The sequence below is a fragment of the Diadema setosum genome, chromosome 20 (assembly GCF_964275005.1).
Source record: "Diadema setosum chromosome 20, eeDiaSeto1, whole genome shotgun sequence".
Classification (NCBI taxonomy): domain Eukaryota; kingdom Metazoa; phylum Echinodermata; class Echinoidea; order Diadematoida; family Diadematidae; genus Diadema; species Diadema setosum.
The window spans coordinates 32,073,758-32,095,326 of NC_092704.1; the positions used below are offsets into that span (position 1 = coordinate 32,073,758).

General features: G+C 39.6%; 1 protein-coding gene across 1 annotated transcript in view; it reads right to left on the reverse strand.

The window, feature by feature from the left end:
- Positions 1–746: 746 nt before the first annotated feature.
- Positions 747–21,569, reverse strand: part of LOC140243611 (uncharacterized) — an 80,146-nt gene continuing 59,323 nt past the window's right edge. Inside the window, exons 43-55 of the mRNA XM_072323277.1 lie at positions 20,897–21,030; positions 15,726–15,936; positions 14,560–14,759; positions 13,659–13,835; positions 13,214–13,444; positions 12,521–12,691; positions 11,197–11,400; positions 10,369–10,544; positions 9,485–9,602; positions 8,142–8,351; positions 6,650–6,823; positions 4,469–4,628; positions 747–2,119 (exon numbers count right to left, since the gene is read on the reverse strand). Coding sequence (XP_072179378.1) covers positions 1,810–2,119; positions 4,469–4,628; positions 6,650–6,823; positions 8,142–8,351; positions 9,485–9,602; positions 10,369–10,544; positions 11,197–11,400; positions 12,521–12,691; positions 13,214–13,444; positions 13,659–13,835; positions 14,560–14,759; positions 15,726–15,936; positions 20,897–21,030 — 2,476 coding nt within the window. The 3' untranslated portion in view covers positions 747–1,809. The remainder of the gene's footprint in view (positions 2,120–4,468; positions 4,629–6,649; positions 6,824–8,141; positions 8,352–9,484; positions 9,603–10,368; positions 10,545–11,196; positions 11,401–12,520; positions 12,692–13,213; positions 13,445–13,658; positions 13,836–14,559; positions 14,760–15,725; positions 15,937–20,896; positions 21,031–21,569) is intronic.

Genomic DNA, 21,569 nt, shown 5'->3' on the forward strand with positions numbered 1-21,569 from the left:
CGGGCATGTCAAAAAGTGCAGCAAAAAGGAAGCATAATACACCTTTCACTGATTTCACAATGTAAATACAGCAGCGCGCACTCAATCAGTTACAAACGCGCGCTCAATCAGGTAGCCTAATTTACAAACCATATAGAGATTTTTAACACTCCAACATGGCTACTATGTATAAAAATTCAAATTGGCTGCCGTGCAGCTTGTCAGACATATCAAATAAATCTGTTATTGAAGTCATCATATCACCATGCTTTTATGTATCAAATTCCAATGGCTATATGTCATTCAGAACTGAAGATAGGGATCTTTGCAGCGGCCAAATTGGAATTCAAAATGGCGGCCGACCCCGTGGCCAGATCTCTTGGATCCGGCAATTTTTGAAATCAGCGCCCTAAAATACCCCTATATGCAAAATTTCATACTTTCCGCCGGATGTGAGCATCTTTTTCACATATCTGCCCCACTATTGTATAGGCCTACATATATCTGTGCTAGAAAACTGATATGAAACATTGATAACATTTCTGAATAAGACTCAATCAATGTATTTGTAGGTGACAGATAATTACATGAAGTAATCGCAATATATGGTGTAGTGAAATTTTTGAGTTATTTGAGTACTTTGGTTTGGATTTTGATGGCATATATTATGCTTATTTCCAAGTCCGACATATATTCTGCATCTCACCATTTCACTATCATCTCGGACAAAATTCCACTTACACCGATTGCACATTATTTTTCACTCACATTTAATGTAGTTTTAAAACTGCATGACTTCAAAGTTTTTACATTTCTTTCATACACTGATTATTTTGGAAAGACAATAATCAGAATTAGAACATGAAATAAAGAAATTAACAAGCAACTTTTGTGATATCAAAGATCTTACACCCTTCATAACAAAATCAAACAAGAGTTGCAGATCAGTATAGCTTTTATACATGAAAGATACATTTCATAGGCAATATATAGGCTTACTGAAAATAATTCCAAAACAGTGAATGAACAACAAAAACGAGGAAAAACTACATGTCAGCAAACTTTCAGTGTCTACCAAAATGACACACAAGAAAATTATATAATCTAGAATTGGCAACAAACTTGCATTGTTCAACAGTTGATGCATATAAGGTGTAATACATTTCTTCCCGAGTGAATTGCTGACGCATGAAACATTTGATTGTTCTTTATATCAAATAGAAATGTAATACAATTGTACTGTAAAAGTGGATATTTTCGCGCGACTAATTTTTCGCGCTTGGCCGGGTAAGAAGAGTTTCGCATGTTTTTAATTCCTCGGAATCAAGACATCACGCACAGGAATGTATGGCAAGCAAAAATATTCGCGTGCTTTTATTTTCGCGCTAGTTTCTGGTTGCGTGAAATGCGCGAAAATTTCAACACCGCAAAAATTTCCACTTTTACAGTAATCTCTACTTCCTCGTCGATAAGAACTGAATAATAAGCATAGAAATAACTAAATCAAACAACACTTATCAGATTTCCAATACCTACACCCTGAAGAGTTAAAAACCACAATGAAAGGATCCGCTATGACACACTGTAACTATCTACAGCTCTAAAACATCTTGACAAGAAGGCTCCCCAAACATGCTCTGCACAGAAACAGATGCCTCCAAAAGATCTGATGCACTAGCACTCAATAGCATACCCGTGAAGAAATGAAACAACTGAATGCTGCCCTCAACGACAGTAAGGGCTTAGCAGAGTCCAGCGCTGTACAAACCCTATTTGGTCAGCTTATTTGGTGCCGTGCAACGCAAATCCATGTTCAGTCAATCTTTTATCTCAGATTTTGCTCAATTCCTTGCTGGCATTCGATGGTGGGATTTTCACCGGAAACTCGCTGTTAAAATCTGTCTCCTCCTCAGCAGAGGGGAAAGGTGTGTAGGGAGGGGGCAAGTCTTGTTCCTTGAGTGCCAAACTGTCCGACTGCAGCCCCTCATTAGTCGAGACTCCTTCGGCGCCGTAAACAAAGCCCGGATTTACTGTGCCGTGGTCACCGTTGTAGACGTAGCTATAGGGTTTGGTTTCATTGCCCACTGCGGCTGCGTTCAGTAGCTGAATATCGTTTGCCGTTTCACTGCCTGTCTTTTCTCTAGTGAAGCAGAAACAGAAAGAGAGATAGGTAATGGACAAACAAAAATGAAACGGGTCATGAAATAATGCAGAAATACGTATCAACAAGTGAGCCAAACCAGTAGCTTCCAATGATATGGTGCTGAGCATGTTTTCGGCTAGGATCTATTTATTAAAAGTATCAGGTAATTTCTTCCTGCTAATGGTTCAGTGTAAATAATGATGTATATTAAAACAAGCAATATTTCACAAATGAACAAGGGCATCATGTAATGAATGCACTTCTCTCATTTTTCTCTCTTTTCTTTGTCATGTTGAAAAGATGGAATAGTTAATGTTTGGGATAGAACAGACACTGAAAGTTTTTGCAGATACAAACATGGAACTGAAAGCATATATTGGTGTTTGGAAGACAAAACCTCTATCTCAAAAGAGTCAAATGTTCAGAAGTGTGACAGAAACATAACAGGCAAAGCACTACAACAACTGGGATCGCCTTTCGTATGACATGCCGTGGTGATTTCATTCTTTCTTTCTTTCTTTTCGGTAAGGCAGCTAGGATTTGATCACGGGCGGCCGCACAGAAACGTTGTTAGCCCAAACAGCGCACTAACAGCACTGATAGCGCAGATTTGGCCGCACAGAAGCGTGCTGGTAGTCAAATTCACTAACAGCGTTGTTAGCTTAACAGTGCGAGGCCGCACAAAAGCTAACAACAGTGGTGCTGTTTTATCAACTCACTAACAGTGCCAGGGGCACCGATAGTGGCACTGTTAGTGCTTCTTGCGTGCGCGCTGAGTGCATGCGCTGTTGTTGTCTCCCAAGTAAACCTACTTCACCCGAAATTGACCCGAGAACTATGCAAATAATTGAGAATGTGGCGGGTTGCGGGAGACGTAGATTTTGCTTGACTTCCAAAGTTTCTTACACGACATTTAGTTTCTCGGTTTCGATACGGATCATCTCTTTGCAACTGTTTGGTTAGAAAGTGCTACATTTCACAGAGTGACAGTGTACGGCGCATGCAGTGCGCTTTGTTCGAATTGCTTTGCTATATCACATTGTTTAAAAAGTGTTGTATTTCGGAGTGAAGGGTACAAGACTACGCACAATTTCAGAATTGATTTGACATAATTTTGCTAATAATTTACGTCATCATAGAAATGACGTTATTTTACAAACAAACATTTCATGCAGTGTCAAACATGCCAACTTTCTGACATGGTTAAAAATATCTAAAATCACCTTAAGCTCTTTCAACCAATCTTTAGCTGGTAATTTTTTTTTATCGAAAAGATAATATCAGTTAGGCCCAGTCCGCCTTATATAACATAGTCTTATATAGGAACTTCTGTGAAGCACTGTAGATAGGGACATCATTTGGAGATGTAATAAAACTTAGGACCCTACCTATTATTTGTTCTGGGGGTATGACCGAGAATATTTCTTTTTCATCATCATTCAAGGAATCGGGGAACGTCAGGATCATCGACTGCTGTATTTTCCCCTTCTCCCGTTTCCCCCCGTTCTTTTCTCTGCACTCGTTGGCTCTGGGTGACTTTTTCCTTGACACCTTTTTTTTAGTGATTGCCACTTGTCGAGGCGTCTCGTACTGAGTGCGCGAACCTTCGTTACAAGTGCGCGTACTCTTGCTACAAGTGCGCTATAACATGTTTACCACTGTGACTCAGCGTAGATTTTGCCTAACTCTTAAAGGCTAAATTCACTAACAGCGCCGTAACAGCGCACGTGTCTAACAGCGCTCTTACAGCCCTTTCTGTGCGGTCATGGCGCTCATGCTGTTAGTGGCTGATTTGTTAGTGACTTGATAGCGCTAACAAATCTCCCACTAACAGCGTTTCTGTGCGGCCGGTACAGGACATTACATATTCCAATCATCCAAACAAAGTGATTTTCATCAACATTTTAGATACAAGGTCCCATCATCCCAGCAACGATATGTGCCTTAGTGCTTATGTAGCAATACATTTCCTCCTTTTAATTCTGATAAGATACAGACTCACAAAATTATATTTTCTGGATATCTAATGTTTTCACTTCCATTGGGTTTTACATATTCCTACTGAAGATTCAATTTCAGAACAGCTTGACATGTTTATAATAGGTTATGATACATTAGCTGGGCATACGAGATGACCTCAAAATGAGACAAAAATGGCCACAAACATGATCATTACAAGAGGGAGATGAGAAGAAATAATAAAAGACGAGAAGGATAAAACACAGGAGAAATAATAAAGAAAGAGAGAAAACGAGAGAGAGTTTATGCTGAGATGGCCTGGTTACTAAACGGCAAAATTAGAACTATGTGGGCATCACAACCAAAGCTATTGCAATCAGACATTACCTTTTGCGGCATCTCCAACAAATGATACCAACGACAACAATGAGAAGAACACAGAATCCAGCCACCACAGCAATCCCGATGATGGCGCCAAGGGGCAGCAGCCACGTGGTCGGATGTACAGTAACGGGAACACGGGGTGTGACCGTCGTGTAAATAGGTGCTATGGTAAGACCAAAGACCAAAACATAATGGGTCATGTCTGCTGCTGCAAAATGTAAATCTTTTCACTATATCATGACAGAGACACGTTACAGTGCACTCCCATTATAACGACAACGGTTATAACGAAATTCCTGTTAAAAACGAAGTAAAAATTCGTGGCGTAACATTTCCCACTTCATGTATTTTTATTGTTTGTTTGTTCGGTAATATGACAAAATTTGTATTGAAAGAAAACTGCTGGTCCCGAGGACTTCATTATAATGGGAGTCCACTGTACTCTGTAAATCAGTTTTTGTTTTTGTCGTTTCTATTTTTTTGAAGAACTCGTGATAAATCAATTGCCTGAAAAAAATTTAGAGAATTCAGGTCTAATCAATTCTGATATCACTGTGCAGAAATCACACATCATATCTTTTATTGTATGATAGCCTCACATACTCCTCTTGAGAAGTGCTCAAAATTTAAATGTTATACGACAAACCTCTCCCGATCTCAAATTCTTTTGATGAAGTATAAAAGTTCGGCACAAATTCTATCCAGTGGTAATGCTGTAATCAATAAAGTGATTATTTTGTCTACAACATGAATTTCTCACTTCAACAAGAGACTGTGCATTCTGTGGGATTGGACTATTAAAGCAACCTTCTGATGTCATAATGCACATTGAAGTTTTTATTCACAATGTACCGGTACTGAAACAAGAAATCAGATGTATTTTGCCTCTTTCTTGTAATGGCTGTGTTTTTCCTTGCAATGACATGCAGCAACATGTAAGGTCATCTACAAGTTTTATTGTACCTCTGTTTTGGACTATCAAAAGTATCATAGTTGCCTTCAACCACAACCCATTGAGGACGAGTCCCGAGTATACTTGGGCAGGTGTCTATGGGAAATGCGTGTTGTAGCAAAATCAGTCCGTCCTCAACGGATTAAAACTTGTTTACTTCTTTGTGTGGTACAATATGCCTGGTTGATAACATCTGTTGACCATACATTGTAGGTAGTTACCCAGGGTGACAACTATTCACCAGTTTTCTGGTTCAGGTACATGTATGGGGGTGGGGACCACTTCATACGGTTTTCACTAGGTTTGCACCCTGCTCTTTGTAATGAATGATTGAAGCTAGATGTTTTATAATGCATGAGTTTCATTCTCTTGCACATGGGAGCTCCATTTTATGTCCTATCAGAGTGACTCGAGTGTTTTGCCTCTTACTAATAGGGGCAGCATATGGTAAGACAGAACATTGCTCAGCAGCCAGACTCAATGGGAATAGAGCCACAATTAATGCAGGGACGATGAGCTACTCAAATAGAAATATGAAAACAAAAGGATCCCGAAGTCGCTGACGGCTGAGCTGAGAAAATCAAGTTTGAAGTCAGAACATCAAAATTGGTCAAAACTACAGAATTTCTGTTTTGGGCATAATTTTGTAGTCTAATGTACTGTATATCATCTGCCGAAAGCTAAATATTCAAAGGAAAGGCAAGAAAACAGTGTTTTTCTGGGCCATGCTTTTCCGACTTTTAATGGAACAGAAACGTGTCCGAAGTTTTGGATTTAGCACTGCAGGAAGACTCCGCCCCTAGCAACGAGGGAGCGAACTTATTGGTCAGTGTGTGACATTCTGGTTACTGACTGGCCGTGCATAGACCATTGGCACTAAGCTTGAATGAACATCACAGAGGTTGCTAGAAGTAAACCTTCTATTGTCAAGAGGTGAAAACTGTCTTGCCTCCCCTTGATCATAATAGCATCAGAAGGAAATCTTTGAAGGCGGTTTTCTTGAAGCGCTGAATTCCTAAACCACTCAACATATGCTAAGAAAAACATCAGTATCTCTGCAACCGAGTACTTTTATGAGTTGTGTTAAATATGAATGTAAAGTGGAAGTGTAAGGGAATAATGTCATGCTACATTGTATTTTCAGAAAATTCTCCTTCTCAGACTTTGGGATCCTTTTGTTGTAGTGGGTCACAAATGTAGTAAATTGGTTCAATGGTTAGTCTTCATCTCACCTTTGCAATCGGTCTCATTGGTGGAATATATCCCAAGGGTGTGGTGGTCTTCTGGGCACGGGATGCACTCCTCTTGGGCCTCCTCATCCTGGTAGGTGTCCTCCGGGCATGGCAGACATTCATACTCAGTCCCATTGTCCCTCATACCAAAGTATGTTCCAGCTCCACATGGCACTAAATCCAGAAATGGAAACCAGAGGTGAGAAACATAAATGTCTGAACAATGTCTTTGAATTCAAAGGTCTCAATGACTTTCAAAATTGTTATCAGGTTTAACAAGTAAATACTGGATGAAATCTGGCTTATCTTATTTTTAGGTAATAAAGAAGAAATTGTTAAGAAGTTGTGACCAACAAGGATAAAATGGATGCCTATCTGTTCTTTTTATCTATATTTGGTGATATGTTTACGTTACACTTCAATTTTAATCTGTTATATTCCTGTGTATATGATTTTGATGGAAATATTGTCAGCATCTCTTACACATTTGCCCCAGTATTTTCAAACGCATTCTGACATGTTGATGATTTGATGAACCTAGTGCTCAAACAAAAAAAACAAAAAAAGGAAAGAAAGCATTCAGTGCCTGCAGGGAAAGAGCGTGGTAAAGGAGGCTGAATGAAGTAAATCTCACCTTTCCATGAAACTGAAACAAACTACTGTCTGATGATGATACAGTGTACGGTTATTTACATACAGTGTACATCCTATATCATCAGAGCCACAAGTACGGTGTATGTTAAAAATTATACATAGGGCCTACATATGTTTTCAGTAGGCCCTACATAGGAATCCTTGGTTTTTATCAGCAAGTGCTTGCCATCATCTTACATGAATTGCATGAACCTTTCATTACACAAAATTTTGTGGAATTTTTATCATATTTTCTTAATATGGTTGCCCTGCAGATGATGCCATAAACTACAGTAGTCTTCTTATCCAGGAATGGTAGCACCAAAATCTTAAAGATAGCTTTAATAACTTTTCGTATCATAATTTATGAACAAATTGTTGATTTTCCTTAAATTAACTGACATGTTCTACCAACATTGCTGCATTTATTTAATCAATGTATTATATTTGGGTATCATGCTCCTTTAAGAGATGATTGAAAATTTTGCACCTAAAGCAAACAAATGAAAATATACAGCACCAAACAACACATATCATTGTTAGGGTGACAAAATATTGTATCTCAAAAATGTCAAATGTTCAGGGGAGCCACAAAACATATGACAGCCAAATCTCAGTAATAAATGGGATCACCTAAAGATTTCTTTAACATGCCATGGTGGCTGAATTTGGGGGTAAGATAGCTAGGATTTTGATGAGACATAACTTAAGTAATCATATCTGACAATTAATCCAAGGAAAAAGGAATTTTCACCAAAATTTGAGATGAAAGGTTTTGTCATCTTTGTAGCTAGCGACAGTGAACATTTCTAAAACGTGTTGGGTTAATAGGAGCCAATATCTACCACAAGTCATTTACCACAGTATCCCTGGCTGGCACTTTCCAGATATCCAGGGGGGCAATTCTCCCAGGCATCTCCAGTAAATGAGGTCGGGTCACTGGCTATGTGCTGGTCGTTGACCTCCAGGGTGAACGACCCATTGTTTATCAGAGAGGTCAAATTGAAGTAGAATACGTCAAGTGGTTCTGCACTATCAGGGGGTTCCAGGGTCGCAGATGAAGAGTTATCTGCAAGTCAATAATTGAAAGGAAACAGCACAATTATTAACCCCTTGAGGACGGGCTGATTTTGCTTTGAAAGGTACACAATTCCCATAGACACCTGCTCGAGTGTACTCGGGACTAGTCTTTATCAGGTTAAAACTCCTTTATAATCCTTACGATTGAGCCAGTTATGCTACTGATTTCAAGCACTACATACAGTCTCCAGGGATGTAAACCTTGTCAACAGCATTGCTGTATTCTGAGCGGCAAAAAGTCATATTTTTGGTGAAAAAACAGTATTTCTACCTTTCCAGCAATAGACATTGTGTAGTATAGCCATTTTAGAAATAAGCAGTATTCTCCATGAAATTTGCAGTAGTTTTGGCAAAGAACAGCACAAAATTCTGTGAAAAGTAACATTTGGAATCTCTGAGTGTTTCTAATTGTAACACAGTGAACAATATAAAATATATAAAGCATATAAAATATAAAATACATAAATATATAAGATATATAAAATGGGACACACATGTTGGGGGACTTTAATGCAAGATGACACACTTCACAATGGCAAATCCCTTTCTGGATGTAGTGATAGTTGTAGAACTCTTATATGGATTTAAACTCGGTTCATTCTTTTTATTTCATTCTCATTCTTATGGTAAAGTTTCATGAGTTTAGGAGAATCAGTGAAAAAAGAATCAGAAATGAATGTGGAAGTTCAATATTTCTACTTTATTTTTTTTTTTTTACTCAAGATTTCAAAGAATTTAATCACACATCTGGTGTTATTCTAACTCCCCTGTTGTTGTGGGAAAGATGAATACACTTCTGTTTGAATCACATACCTTGAGTTTAAAAGAAAATGTAATGGACATGTCATGCACCCTTGTTCACATCCTTTATACAAACTCAATTTTTGCACTCTCCTGATCACTAGATTCCATAAAGCTGTAAAGTTCTTGTCCAGTAGTAGTTGAATTTTCACTAATTGATGCATGCAGTTTCTTTGAGTTTACGCCTGACCTACTTTGACCTGATGACTTGGGTCTTGCGTACAACTTTTGTACATCACAAGAGTGGACGCATTTTGCATCATTTCAAAATTTGGAAGGATGATAAAGGGGATGCTGGAGGATGATCTTAGGGGCTCACACCTGACTCAGGGAGAGGAACTTGGCTGGAGGCATTCTGCTGGACGGTGATGCTGATGGTGACCGGCAAGGTGGCCCTGACTGACCGCCGCCTATTGATCTGGAGCTCACAGTTTTTGACCTGTGGAGAGAATGTGCAGAAGTATGAGAGGATTTTGTCTAAAAAAGTCAACAAAATACAATATGTGAATAATATTTTCTGTCCTTCTTATCCTTTTCTCATACAGACACAAATACTAAAAAGGCTGTGACTGTCATTCAATATGAAACGAAATTAAGTAGCAGCAGCTGAACAGGTTTGGCTTAAGCAGAATTCAATATGCACATGAGGTTCAACAATCAAGGTAAAGGTGCGTTGACCTTCATGCATGTTCTTCCTTATCCATAAAAAATCTTAAGATGTCACCTTATAGGAAGACACTTCATGCATACAGCAATAATTACTATATTTTCAATTGTATTCTAACATGTTGTGAAGCTTACGTTGGTATAGAGTGCTCAATGTTGAGATTGCAGAGCGTAGAATAACAGTAACGTTAACACAAGATGACTTGAGGTTCATCAGTGCTTTAAGTACTACTCTATGAAGTTTCATGCCACCCGCATTATGGTGTGATCATAAAAGTAATTTGCACTTCATGCTGGTCACCTAAAACTTTGACTATACAACGTAGTACTTGTCACTCAACACTGTTTTGTGGTAATTAGGATATCACATTCTTTACTCCCACTTTCAGATATGTTTCAACGCGTATTAGCATGCAAAACTACACATGAAATATTAAAAAAAATAATGCCTCCGGCGACACTTCGTGGCGGAGGCATAAACACACACACACACACACACACACACACACAAATAAAGGCAAGCAGCAACCCAAACCAACCTGGACACCAAGAATGCGACAAGTCTGGTCAGCTATGCACTCAATCTCATCGGACTTCTCGAACAGGAGGTTGTTAGCTGCATTCCGTAGGTAGTCCCTGTCTGCTCTTGATTGACATATGGCGCCAGGGTAAGCCACCGACACAATTCCTGTGGCACCTTGGTTGTGCATCAGCTCTACAAAATGGAAAAAACTTTTTGTTACTTCTTGTGTACCTCGTGTGAACATAATTCATTCATGACTTCATCATTAACAGATGAACTAATTGTTGATGCAATACAGTAGGTGTTTTTACACAACTTAAAGGCTGTATTTCAGGTAAGGACCTACAGTACAAGTGATTTTAAGACTTATATTCTATGTCAAAACATCACTGGCTCTTTAAGCAAAGTCATTTCAAGTCTTATTAATTACTAACTCATATGAAAAGAAGAAAGTACAGACTTTAATACTTCTTGTAATACGATACGTAAAAAATAGACGTTATGTATTTCCTATGAAAAAATCACATTCTTCCTTGGGGAGGGGGTTTGTCATTGTGAGTACAATGTAATGACGCCACAATTTTTGATGTGAATTGTACAGACTGATCCTGATGTGTGAAACAAACAAGAAGCTGCCTTTGACACAAAATGCTCATGATGACAACAGATATGATTTGTACATTAGTGTACAATTTTATGCTATGGACAATGTCAAATGGAAATGCACTCTCATCATTGAGCACTAATTTCCAAGTGCTTTGTATGATACGAAGTGATACGAGTGTATCTGTACACACATTTTCTGCAACATATTCTCACGAAGTCAAGAGTCTGTTCTTCCTACCAGTGCATGCGGGCAGTCTTGCAAATGGATTATCCTTGGTCTGGTGGCTCCACCGGTAATTTGAGTCCTTCCCACATGTGTAGCTCTCCTGGATGCGCTCCGCAAAGCCGTAGCCACGGCGACAGCTGATGGAGCAGGTCTTCATGTCCTCCACATCACGGCACCGGAGGTTACCCCTCAAAGGTCTCCTCAGCCGGAGACAGCCTGAGAGCATAGTGTCAGAGAAATCATGGACAGTGAGATGATGTGGGGTAACAGGAATACAGAAAGACCAAAACAATGGATAATGCCACTCTGTTTAAATGACCCAACACAAAATGTAAGCAAAATCATAAACCAGAGAAAAGAACAAATTGAACTTTTCATTAAACTAATTACTACAAGATCAAGGTATAAGCACACTTTTCATTGAAATGCTTGGCACTGGAAGTGTACTTTCTGTCCATAAATAACAAACTGTGCATTTTGTTCACCATTTTTTACTATATGCCACTCCGATATTCCCATCGACCTTGCACAAGTCAGGCTCAGTTCCAATCCGCAAACAATTACAGTAAAATGAGGAATGTACGCGTGCATTTTAATTTCGCAAATTTCACGAGTGCCAAGATTCGCAAAATTAAAATGCACGCAAAAGATCTTGTCTTCACTATATGCGTTGAACGCCAGTGGCAATTCGGGAAAATTTAATGCCACGAAAAAAGCCGTCGGCTCCAATTCGCAAAAAAAATTACATACCGCGAATATATCATGTTTTACAGTATTGACTGCTATAGCCATAATGACACAATCAATCATCATGAAGCCTGAGAAACATTCATATATTTAAATGCTAATTAATGTATTGCCTAGAATGTGATACCTCTTGAAGCAAATGCAGAGACTCCAACCCCAAGCACCTTCTGATCGGGAGATTCTCCCGCCTGAAACCCCTTGCAAACGGGAGACTCCAACTATATTCACGACTCTAGGTTCTAGATGCTCTCTCGTGCAGTCTATGGCTTATTTTTTAACATAAGATGACACTAAGTAAGAAATTATTTCAAGTGGGAGACACAGAGCCAGGGCGGGAGAAATTAAATCTCAAGCGGGAGAACGGGGGATTTTGCAAAAATGGGCTTTCGGCGCGAGATCTCCCGTCGAAAGCGGGAGAGTTGGAGTCTCTGCAAATGAGCTGCTGTATCCCTTCTTTGATATACAAATTGTACTACACTGTACAAGCCCTACAAAATGAAATGAACAATTCCATGCCGTACAGTGTGCACATGGTCTGCTCTAAAGTGGGACTTTTCCACCGACAGAAATATAGGGGTGTTTGCATTACCTGGGCAGGGAATGTCATTGCAGATTCTCTCTTGCTGCTCCTTCCCTGTGCAGTTGAGGCCTCCACCCTGGGGGACTGGGTCAGTGCAGGTCCTTGTGCGAGACTGGATGCCCCCAGCACAGCTTAAGCTGCACTCACTCCATAATGACCAGTTTGACCATCCGCCATCCACTGAATGAACAAGACGTACAAGAACAGATGTGGCTTGAACACAACAATGAAGATCTTTGCTTTGTATTGCTGTTGACATGCCCCCGCGCGCACACACACACACACACACACAAACAAAATACTTAGTGAGAGGGAGTGTAACAAAGCTTACAAGCCAACTTCTACCGAACATTTTCCCCAATGATTCTGCCCCCTGAACTCCTGCCGACCAACACTGTCACTTGCCTATTACTAAACCAGGTAAGAAAGATATGTTGGTCATATTCCTATTAAATGCAGAAACCCGGAAGTGGCATCTGTGCTGAAGACTGAAAAACTTTTTTTTTTTTTTTTGCTTGTTAGCTGATGAAACCCGGAAGTGGCACCAGAAGTCTGAAGTAGCCCCCCTCCCAACTATTGAAAATGTGGCGCCAGCCATGAATAATATCTGAATGTAAACACTCGGCAATCTTTAATATCAACACTGCATTATACGTAAAATATGCATTGAATATAAACATATATTTTTTCCAGTTAGCATACCTTTTTCAGTTTCACAGAAATCTCCTGAAAATCCATCAGGACAATTGCAAAGAGCTGTAGCCTCTTTGGTTTCACAAGTCCCTCCATTCCTACAAAATTCTGGACTGCACAGATCTTGGGCCTGTTCACACTGGGTGCCCGTGTAGCCCTCTTCACACTCGCAGTGATAGGAGCCTAGTTTATCCTGGCAGGAGCCGTGCTGACAAGGGTCTGAAAGGCACTCGTTAACATCTGTAAAAGAAAGACACAAACATATCTTACACAGGAGAAGTTTAAGAAGTTTTTTCTTGGAAAAAGATACGCTTGGAGTGCAATGTTTTGTGAGACCTGTTTTAAAAAGCTCTGAACAGGTGCATACAGAGCATACACACAAGTTGTGTATTGCTGGCAAATACATCTGTTTGTATTATTCAAGTCATGCACTTCAAACGTGCATCATGCTTACCATCACATTGCGAAGGTGATTCTAGCTGATTGGACGAGACATTGACATGTGATGGCATGTCTGTCCATGACACTATATCACCAAAGAGGGCGGGCTGACACGATGAAGCAAGGCTCTGCTGTACAACATTTGACAGTTCCAAACCCCACACGTTGTAGTCACTGATGGCGACATAATCTGTGGGCAAATATGGAATGAATAACATGTGAACTCTTTCTGCAACTTATCCCTCTATTTTCACATCACAATACCAATGACATGCCCTGGTATTGGCCAATATGAATGAACAGCATTTCCACTGGCACAGACCAGAATTATAGCCATTGCAGTTGATGTAAAAAAAAAAAAAAAACACTTCATTATCTCTGTCACACAAACAGGAGAATGTCATTGTACGTAAGAATAGGAATTGAAGTTGGACTGAAATAAAACAGAACTGCACAATGAAGTTGTTGCCTGTTTTTGGTTCTTTGTTAACCATGCAAAATGCTTTTGATAAATTTTACTTCAGAGGGGTATTTCACAAAGAACTGCTGTCAATCGTAAAAGTTAGGATTAAAACCTGAAATTATGGTATGCAATTTGTTTCCCTGTTCAGTGTCATTTCAAGTTTTCAGAATGCTCTTCAAATCATTATCAAAATTTAGGAGAGAGTTCCTTTGTCACATACAATGTAATTCATTTTTTATATTAATGTCTGTGTGTAAAATTCTCCAATATTTTCACTTTTGTTTGGAAATTTATAGGATATCATTAAAGACACATCCAGCATGATACCATAATTTTAAGTTGATCATAACTTTTAAGATGAACTTAATTTTAGTGTGAGACACCCCAAAGTCATCAATTTAATGTAAATGGCAGAAATGTCAGCGGTGACAAAACAAGAATGGGTCTCTACCTGTGTTACCCATCATATCTGCCCCTAACCAGATCCTGCCTCCAGAGGGCGCATGTCCAGTTGCCATGGTAACATTGCCTGATAGAGGCTCCTCTCTGTCCAATGAAAGAGTCCAGGAACTGGTTGGTGTGAACGTCCATGTAACATGGATGTGATGCCACCTATTGTCGCAGAGCGAAGTTCCAACGTTGTATGTAACACTGGCAAGAAGAATGGGAAGATATCATTTCATTATTAAGGCTTGGAATTTTTGGCCTCAGGTGAGTAGGCAACAGGGAAAAAAAAATTATACATAGAAAGTAACATCCATAATATTTATAAGTTATTCCACGTACGAGTTCCGTTATCAAAATCAAAAAAATTCACCTGAAGCTCCAAAACGTAATCCGGAGTAAACTGATGCTAGATGAGCTATTATTAGAAACCAAGTACAATCATGGATAACTTTCAGTCTAATGCATCCACAATCATTTCACAGACAGTGACAGGGCATATCACTTTCATACTCCCACTTCTGAATCAAGCGATGTCAGATCTTTTGCACAGGAATGAGGTTGAACATTTTATTGAAAGATTAATTGATAGACAGTTGTGAACTATTCGGAAATAAAATGCAATTATATTAGCTATCCTACAGTAGCCAAATGACACTGACTGCTTCTAATTCAGCCATTGCAAATAGAAATTACTATCACCAAATGGTAACATCCATGTGCCTTGTGCAATAGGGTATGAAGGAGACCTAAATACATCAGATAAGTTGAGCATTCATTCCTAAATGGTAAACAACATGTTGCTTTAGTAATGGGGCAGTTCCAGAGTTGATGATGTCTATTCGACGGCTCATATCATAATATGAACCTGCTACCTTACAAACAATGTATATGTTGTATCATTCAAAGATTTACAGTAGAGCCTCAAGACATTAACGATGAAGAACATCAGGGCCCCATTTCATAAAAAGTTGATAAGATAGCAACTCTTGCTGGAATGGCAATTGTCATGGTAATAACATGAATCCAGGTTCCTGATTGGCTGTTGCAATGGGAAGTTGCCATTCCAGCAAGAGTTGCCATCCTAACATCATTTATGAAATGGGGCCCAGATGTCTTGTTGCATATCATTTTTTTTTTTGCTTTAAATAACAAAAAAATAACTAAAATTACCTTCCACTTGTAATCTTTAGATTGCAGAGATTATACAAAGAATATTCCTCATCCTGGAAGTTGTAACTGAAGAGCCGGAAGTTTGGAGTTGCTCTTAGGCTTCTCAGCCAGGTTGACAATGTTAGTCTGCTCAGACCATCTGGTTCATTGATAGTCAGATTGACTATCTTGGATTGGCCAATGAACACCAGATCAAAATCAGTTGGAAGAGCTGGAAAAACAAGACAAGGCATTAGCAATATTGTGTCTCGCCCACTTGCGAAAATAACCACCTATACAAGAATGTGAATGCAACATTTGTTTCCTGGTAAACTGCTTCCCACATTTGTAGCAAATATTACATGAATGTTTCTGGAGGTTCGCTCTCAACTGGAATGACTTTCCACATCTATTACATGTATACGCCATGTTGCCATAAAATAAATGGGCTCCTTTGTTGCCTAAGAGGTAGTGCCTGCCTGTAAAACCTGTGAAAAACTGAAACAAACAAATAAGCAACTTTAAATAGACAACATCAAAATCAGGTGCAAAATAGTGACTTTTAATAAATTTGCATAAATGTGACCCACGACAACGGTTTCAGGCAAAAGTCGCAAGAGCAAATTCCCTCCTAGGCGGGGTACAAAGATTTTGACCATTATTTTTGTCGATTTAGGTTTTTTGCAGAAATCGAATCTTTGATATGTTTTCTACATCTACACTAAATTTCATAGCATAAGACTAAGTTTTTCCTATCGAAAATGGAATTTTAAGCACCCTATGTTGGATCGCACTCGTCAGTTTCGAGCTTCTTTCGAACGCCGCGCCAATATCCCCAGTGTTGCTACGGCGCAGGGTCTCGCATGCGATTGGCTGGTGCGTCGCATTCATTTACATAAGTCGGCTTTCGGAGACACCAGTTGCAGCGTTCGGGGGAATGCTTTGTCCACGCGTGCACGATTACATGCTCCATTGTTCTTGCTATCGTGGTTTATATACGCTCGCTCTGTAGTGCGTGCTCTTCATTTGGCTTTCTATCCAAACTATTCTACCGCAATGTTCAACAACGGAAGTGAAACAAAAATCATGTAGCATGACATAATCGTGTGAAAGGAAAACTAGATACTCTCAAATTTGTCTACTTGTACATGTAGTAAAAATTATGACAGCAGACTGACTCAATGGAAGGTAGATGAGAGGAAAGGAGTGGTCACATGTGACTAATTATATTTAAATACTACATGTCAAGATCGCACCAAACTAACGAGTCGTGTTTGTCTGTTTGTTTGTTTTAATTTAATTAGCACCACCGAACAAAGCAACATAATGCATTACGCATGTCTTGTAAAAGCAAAACAAACTGGAAGCATGACCCTTGCCAGTACTAGCAATTTTCTGCCTTTAAAAGGGTCGCCAATGATAAAGACAAGTCAACCACAATGGAAACGCGATTAACATTTGTAAATGTGTGGATTCGCCACCGCTCCTGTTACATGCACACGGTCATGGCGTGTGGATGCCATTGCGTAATGTGTGCACCATACACATGAGTACATGTACACCATACGTGCAATTATCGTATTCGCCATCTTGAAATACGTACTGTAAACAAACCCGAGCGGAACGCATTGTTTTTCGGCTCCATACGCTGAGCTCCGAGGAAGGTGCCCGGGAAATTTGACTCTCTCAGTGAGCCAATCAGAAGGCGATGTGGTTGCTAAAGGCGGAGCTTAACATCGATTGGCACCATCGTACAGATGGGTGATTCTCCCCTCGCATCGCTGCTCGGACATTGTCTTTGAAAAAGACGTGAATCTTCAAAGCCTGTTTTCTCGCAATTTTGTCAGGCTAACAAGTTAGAAAGTGCATTTTATTTCTCTTCCTATGCCCACTTATGGTGCCGAAGTATACACGTATTTTATATCAATGCAAAGCTTAGGAAATGGGCAATGTGATTCAGTGAAAAAATGAATTTTCAAAATTCCCGACTTTTACCTGAAACCGTTGTCGCGGGTAACAAATGTGCATGAGTTATGTTTGCCTAAATCTACATCAGTAATGCTCACACATGCTCACACAATTCTGTGCACAAGTTAGGAAGCCTTCACCAAGAGTCTTGTAAAAAAAAATAAACTTTAATGTATGACCTCAAATGACCTTTGACCTTATCATGTGACCTCTTACAGCACCATAACATGCAGGTGCCCCCAGTGCATCCATCACCCAAGTTTGATTGCCATTGTAGCAACATGTGTCGAGTTACGTGTGATAAGAGAGTCTTGCAGGTAAACTTTAACTATGACCTCAAATGACCTTTGACCTTATCCTGTGACCTCCAACGGCACCATAACATGAAGGTACCCCCAGTGCATCTATGACCCAAGTTAGGTTGTAATCCAAGCAACCTATGTGAAGTTATTTGTCAAAAGAGAGTCTTGCAGGTAAACTTTAACGTATGACCTCAAATGACCTTTGACCTTATCCTGTGACCTCCAACGGCACCATAACATGAAGGTACCCCCAGTGCATCTATGACCTAAATTAGGTTGTAATCCAAGCAACCTATGTGAAGTTATTTGTCAACAGAGAGTCTTGCAGGTAAACTTTAACGTATGACCTCAAATGATCTTTGACCTTATCCTGTGACCTCCAATGGCACAACATGAAGGTACCCCCAGTGCATCTATGACCCAAATTAGGTTGTAATCCAACCTATGTGAAGTTATTTGTCAAAAGAGAGTCTTGCAGGTAAACTTTAACGTATGACCTCAAATGACCTTTGACCTTATCCTGTGACCTCCAACGGCACCATAACATGAAGGTACCCCCAGTGCATCTATGACCCAAATTAGGTTGTAATCCAAGCAACCTATGTGAAGTTATTTGTCAAAAGAGAGTCTTGCAGGTAAACTTTAACATACAAAAGAGAGTCTTGCACATTCTCTTTAATATATGACCTCAAATGACCTTTGACCTTATCATGTGTCCTCTTAAAGCACCATAACATGCAGGTGCCCCCAGTGCATCCATCACCCAAGTTTGATTGCCATTGTAGCAACATGTGTCGAGTTACGTGTGATAAGAGAGTCTTGCAAGTAAACTTTAACGTATGACCTCAAATGACCTTTGACCTTATCCTGTGACCTCCAACGGCATCATAACATGAAGGTACCCCCAGTGCATCTATGACCCAAGTTAGGTTGTAATCCAAGCAACCTATGTGAAGTTATTTGTCAAAAGAGAGTCTTGCAGGTAAACTTTAACGTATGACCTCAAATGACCTTTGACCTTTGAATATCCTGTGACCTCCAATGGCACCATAACATGAAGGTACCCCCAGTGCATCTATGACCCAAATTAGGTTGTAATCCAAGCAACCTATGTGAAGTTATTTGTCAAAAGAGAGTCTTGCAGGTAAACTTTAACGTATGACCTCAAATGACCTTTGACCTTATCCTGTGACCTCCAACGGCACCATAACATGAAGGTACCCCCAGTGCATCTATGACCCAAGTTAGGTTGTAATCCAAGCAACCTATGTGAAGTTATTTGTCAAAAGAGAGTCTTGCAGGTAAACTTTAACATAGAAAAGAGAGTCTTGCACATTCTCTTTAATATGTGACCTCAAATGACCTTTGACATCATCACATGGCCTCCGACAACACCATAACATGAAGATACCCCTAGTGCTTCTATCACCCAAGTGTGGCTGCCATTGCTGTAACAGTTGCCAAGTTATGGATCATAAGAGAGTTTTGCAGGTAAACTTTAACATTTGTGACGTATGGACAGACGACGGACGGACGACGGACGACGGACGGATGCCATTTGGATCCTTTAGTCTCTCCTTCACCTCCGGTGGGCGAGACAAAAATGAAATTTCATGCAGTCCAGGTCAAATACCTTCCAAGACATACATGTAATGCAATACTTACTTGATGATACAGGTTGGTCTAATCAATAATGTTAAGGTTATGTCTCAAATACGACAGAAGCATGCATTTCCTAAAGCAGATTGTCTCGTACTCATACTTACCTCCCTGTCTCATATGGCTTTTCTATTAGTGTCAAATTCTCAGATTGCTTTATCAATGATATGTGACCCGCTACAACAAAAGGATCCTAAAGTCGATGACGGCTGAGCCTAGAATATCAAGTTTGAAGTCACATCATCAAAATTGGTCAAAACAATCGGATCTCTGTTTTTGGCATAATTTTGTAGTATAATGTTTTGTCTATCATCTGCCGAAATTTCGAAGCTAACTGATCAAAGGAAAGGCAAGAAATCAGCGTTTTTCTGGGCCGTGATTTTCCCACTTTCAAAGTAACAGAAACGTGTCCAAAGATTCGGATTTAGCGCCGCAGCTAGACTCCGCCCCTCGCAACAAGGGAGTGATCTCATTGGTCAGTGCGTGGCATCCTGATTACTGATTGGTCGTGCGTAGACTGCTTGTACTAAGCTTGAATGAACATCGCGGAGGTCGCTAGGAGCATGCCTTCTATTGTCAATCGGTGAAAACTGTCTCGCCTCCCCTTGATCATGATAGCGTCGGAAAGAAAACTTTGAATGCGTTTTTCTCGAAACTCTGATTTCCTCACCTACCTGACATGCCCTAATAAAATCATCGATATCTCTGCAACCGGGTACTTTTATGAGATGTGCTATATATGAAATTAAAGTAGAAGAGTAAGGGAACAATGTCATGCGATTTTCAGAAAATTGTCCTTCGACTTTCAGATCCTTTTGTTGTAGCGGGTCACATATATACATTGTATTGTGATTCTCGATTGATTCAATTATTTATAATCCAGTATCTATCTTTAGAAGTACAGTGGACTGCCGTTATAATGAAGTCCTCGGGACCGGCAGTTTTCTTTCGTTATAACGAAATTTGGTTATAACCGAATGAATAAACAATAAAAATACATAGAGTTGATAATGTTGCGGCCCTAAATTTTATTTCATTGTAACCGGAATTTCGTTATAACCGTGTTCGTTATAACGGGAGTGCACTGTAACATTATTACATGTTCCTGTACAGACCTATAAAAAAAAAACAACAACAACTGGACTGTTATGATAGAATAAGAAAGAAAGAAAGGAAAGAAGATAAAGAGAGAGAGAGGAACAGAGAGAGAACAAAAAAGAGATAGACCTTTTCTGTATAAAATCAAGAGAAATGCAACCATACCAGTTTCACACTGTCGGCCCGTGTAGCCGGGAGCGCACTGGCAGACAAACTGCAGGAATCCTTCCACACAGAGGCCTCCATTAAGACAGGGGTCACTTTCACACTCCATGCTCTCCTCAGCACACGTGATCCCTCTATGAACATACATGTACAACAAGCAAGGAACAATGGTTTTCAATAGCTTTCAGATCAGCCTCTACGCTGCTTTCAGCATCACTTGAAGTCTGCACTGGGTTTAGTTTTTGAATGTGAATTGTGCATGAATTGATTGTTGTAGTCTGCTCTCCCTGCATTGGAGTTGCAATGTGAAAGAAATCTCTTTGTGGTTCTGATGGACGTAATTGCTTGGTAGGTATCATCTCTTTTTTTAACTCCTTATGATCCACAGTGTAAACCCCCTGTGTGGTACAGTATTCTGAGATTGAAATGCAGGCATGCTTTCGGAAAACATTCAGTTTTTCATATCCATGTAAATTTGTATAAATTTTGTTATGCTGGACATGCAATGCAAAGCTGTAGAGGAAATCCCAAGCTTTCCTTTGATGTAAATTTTATGACATATTATGATTATTCATTTTTTTTAAATGACAAGTGGCTGTTCTCATTGTGCAGGTATGACTTCTTTACACAAAACACTGAGAGAAATTTCAATTCACTGTGGCATTTGGCAATT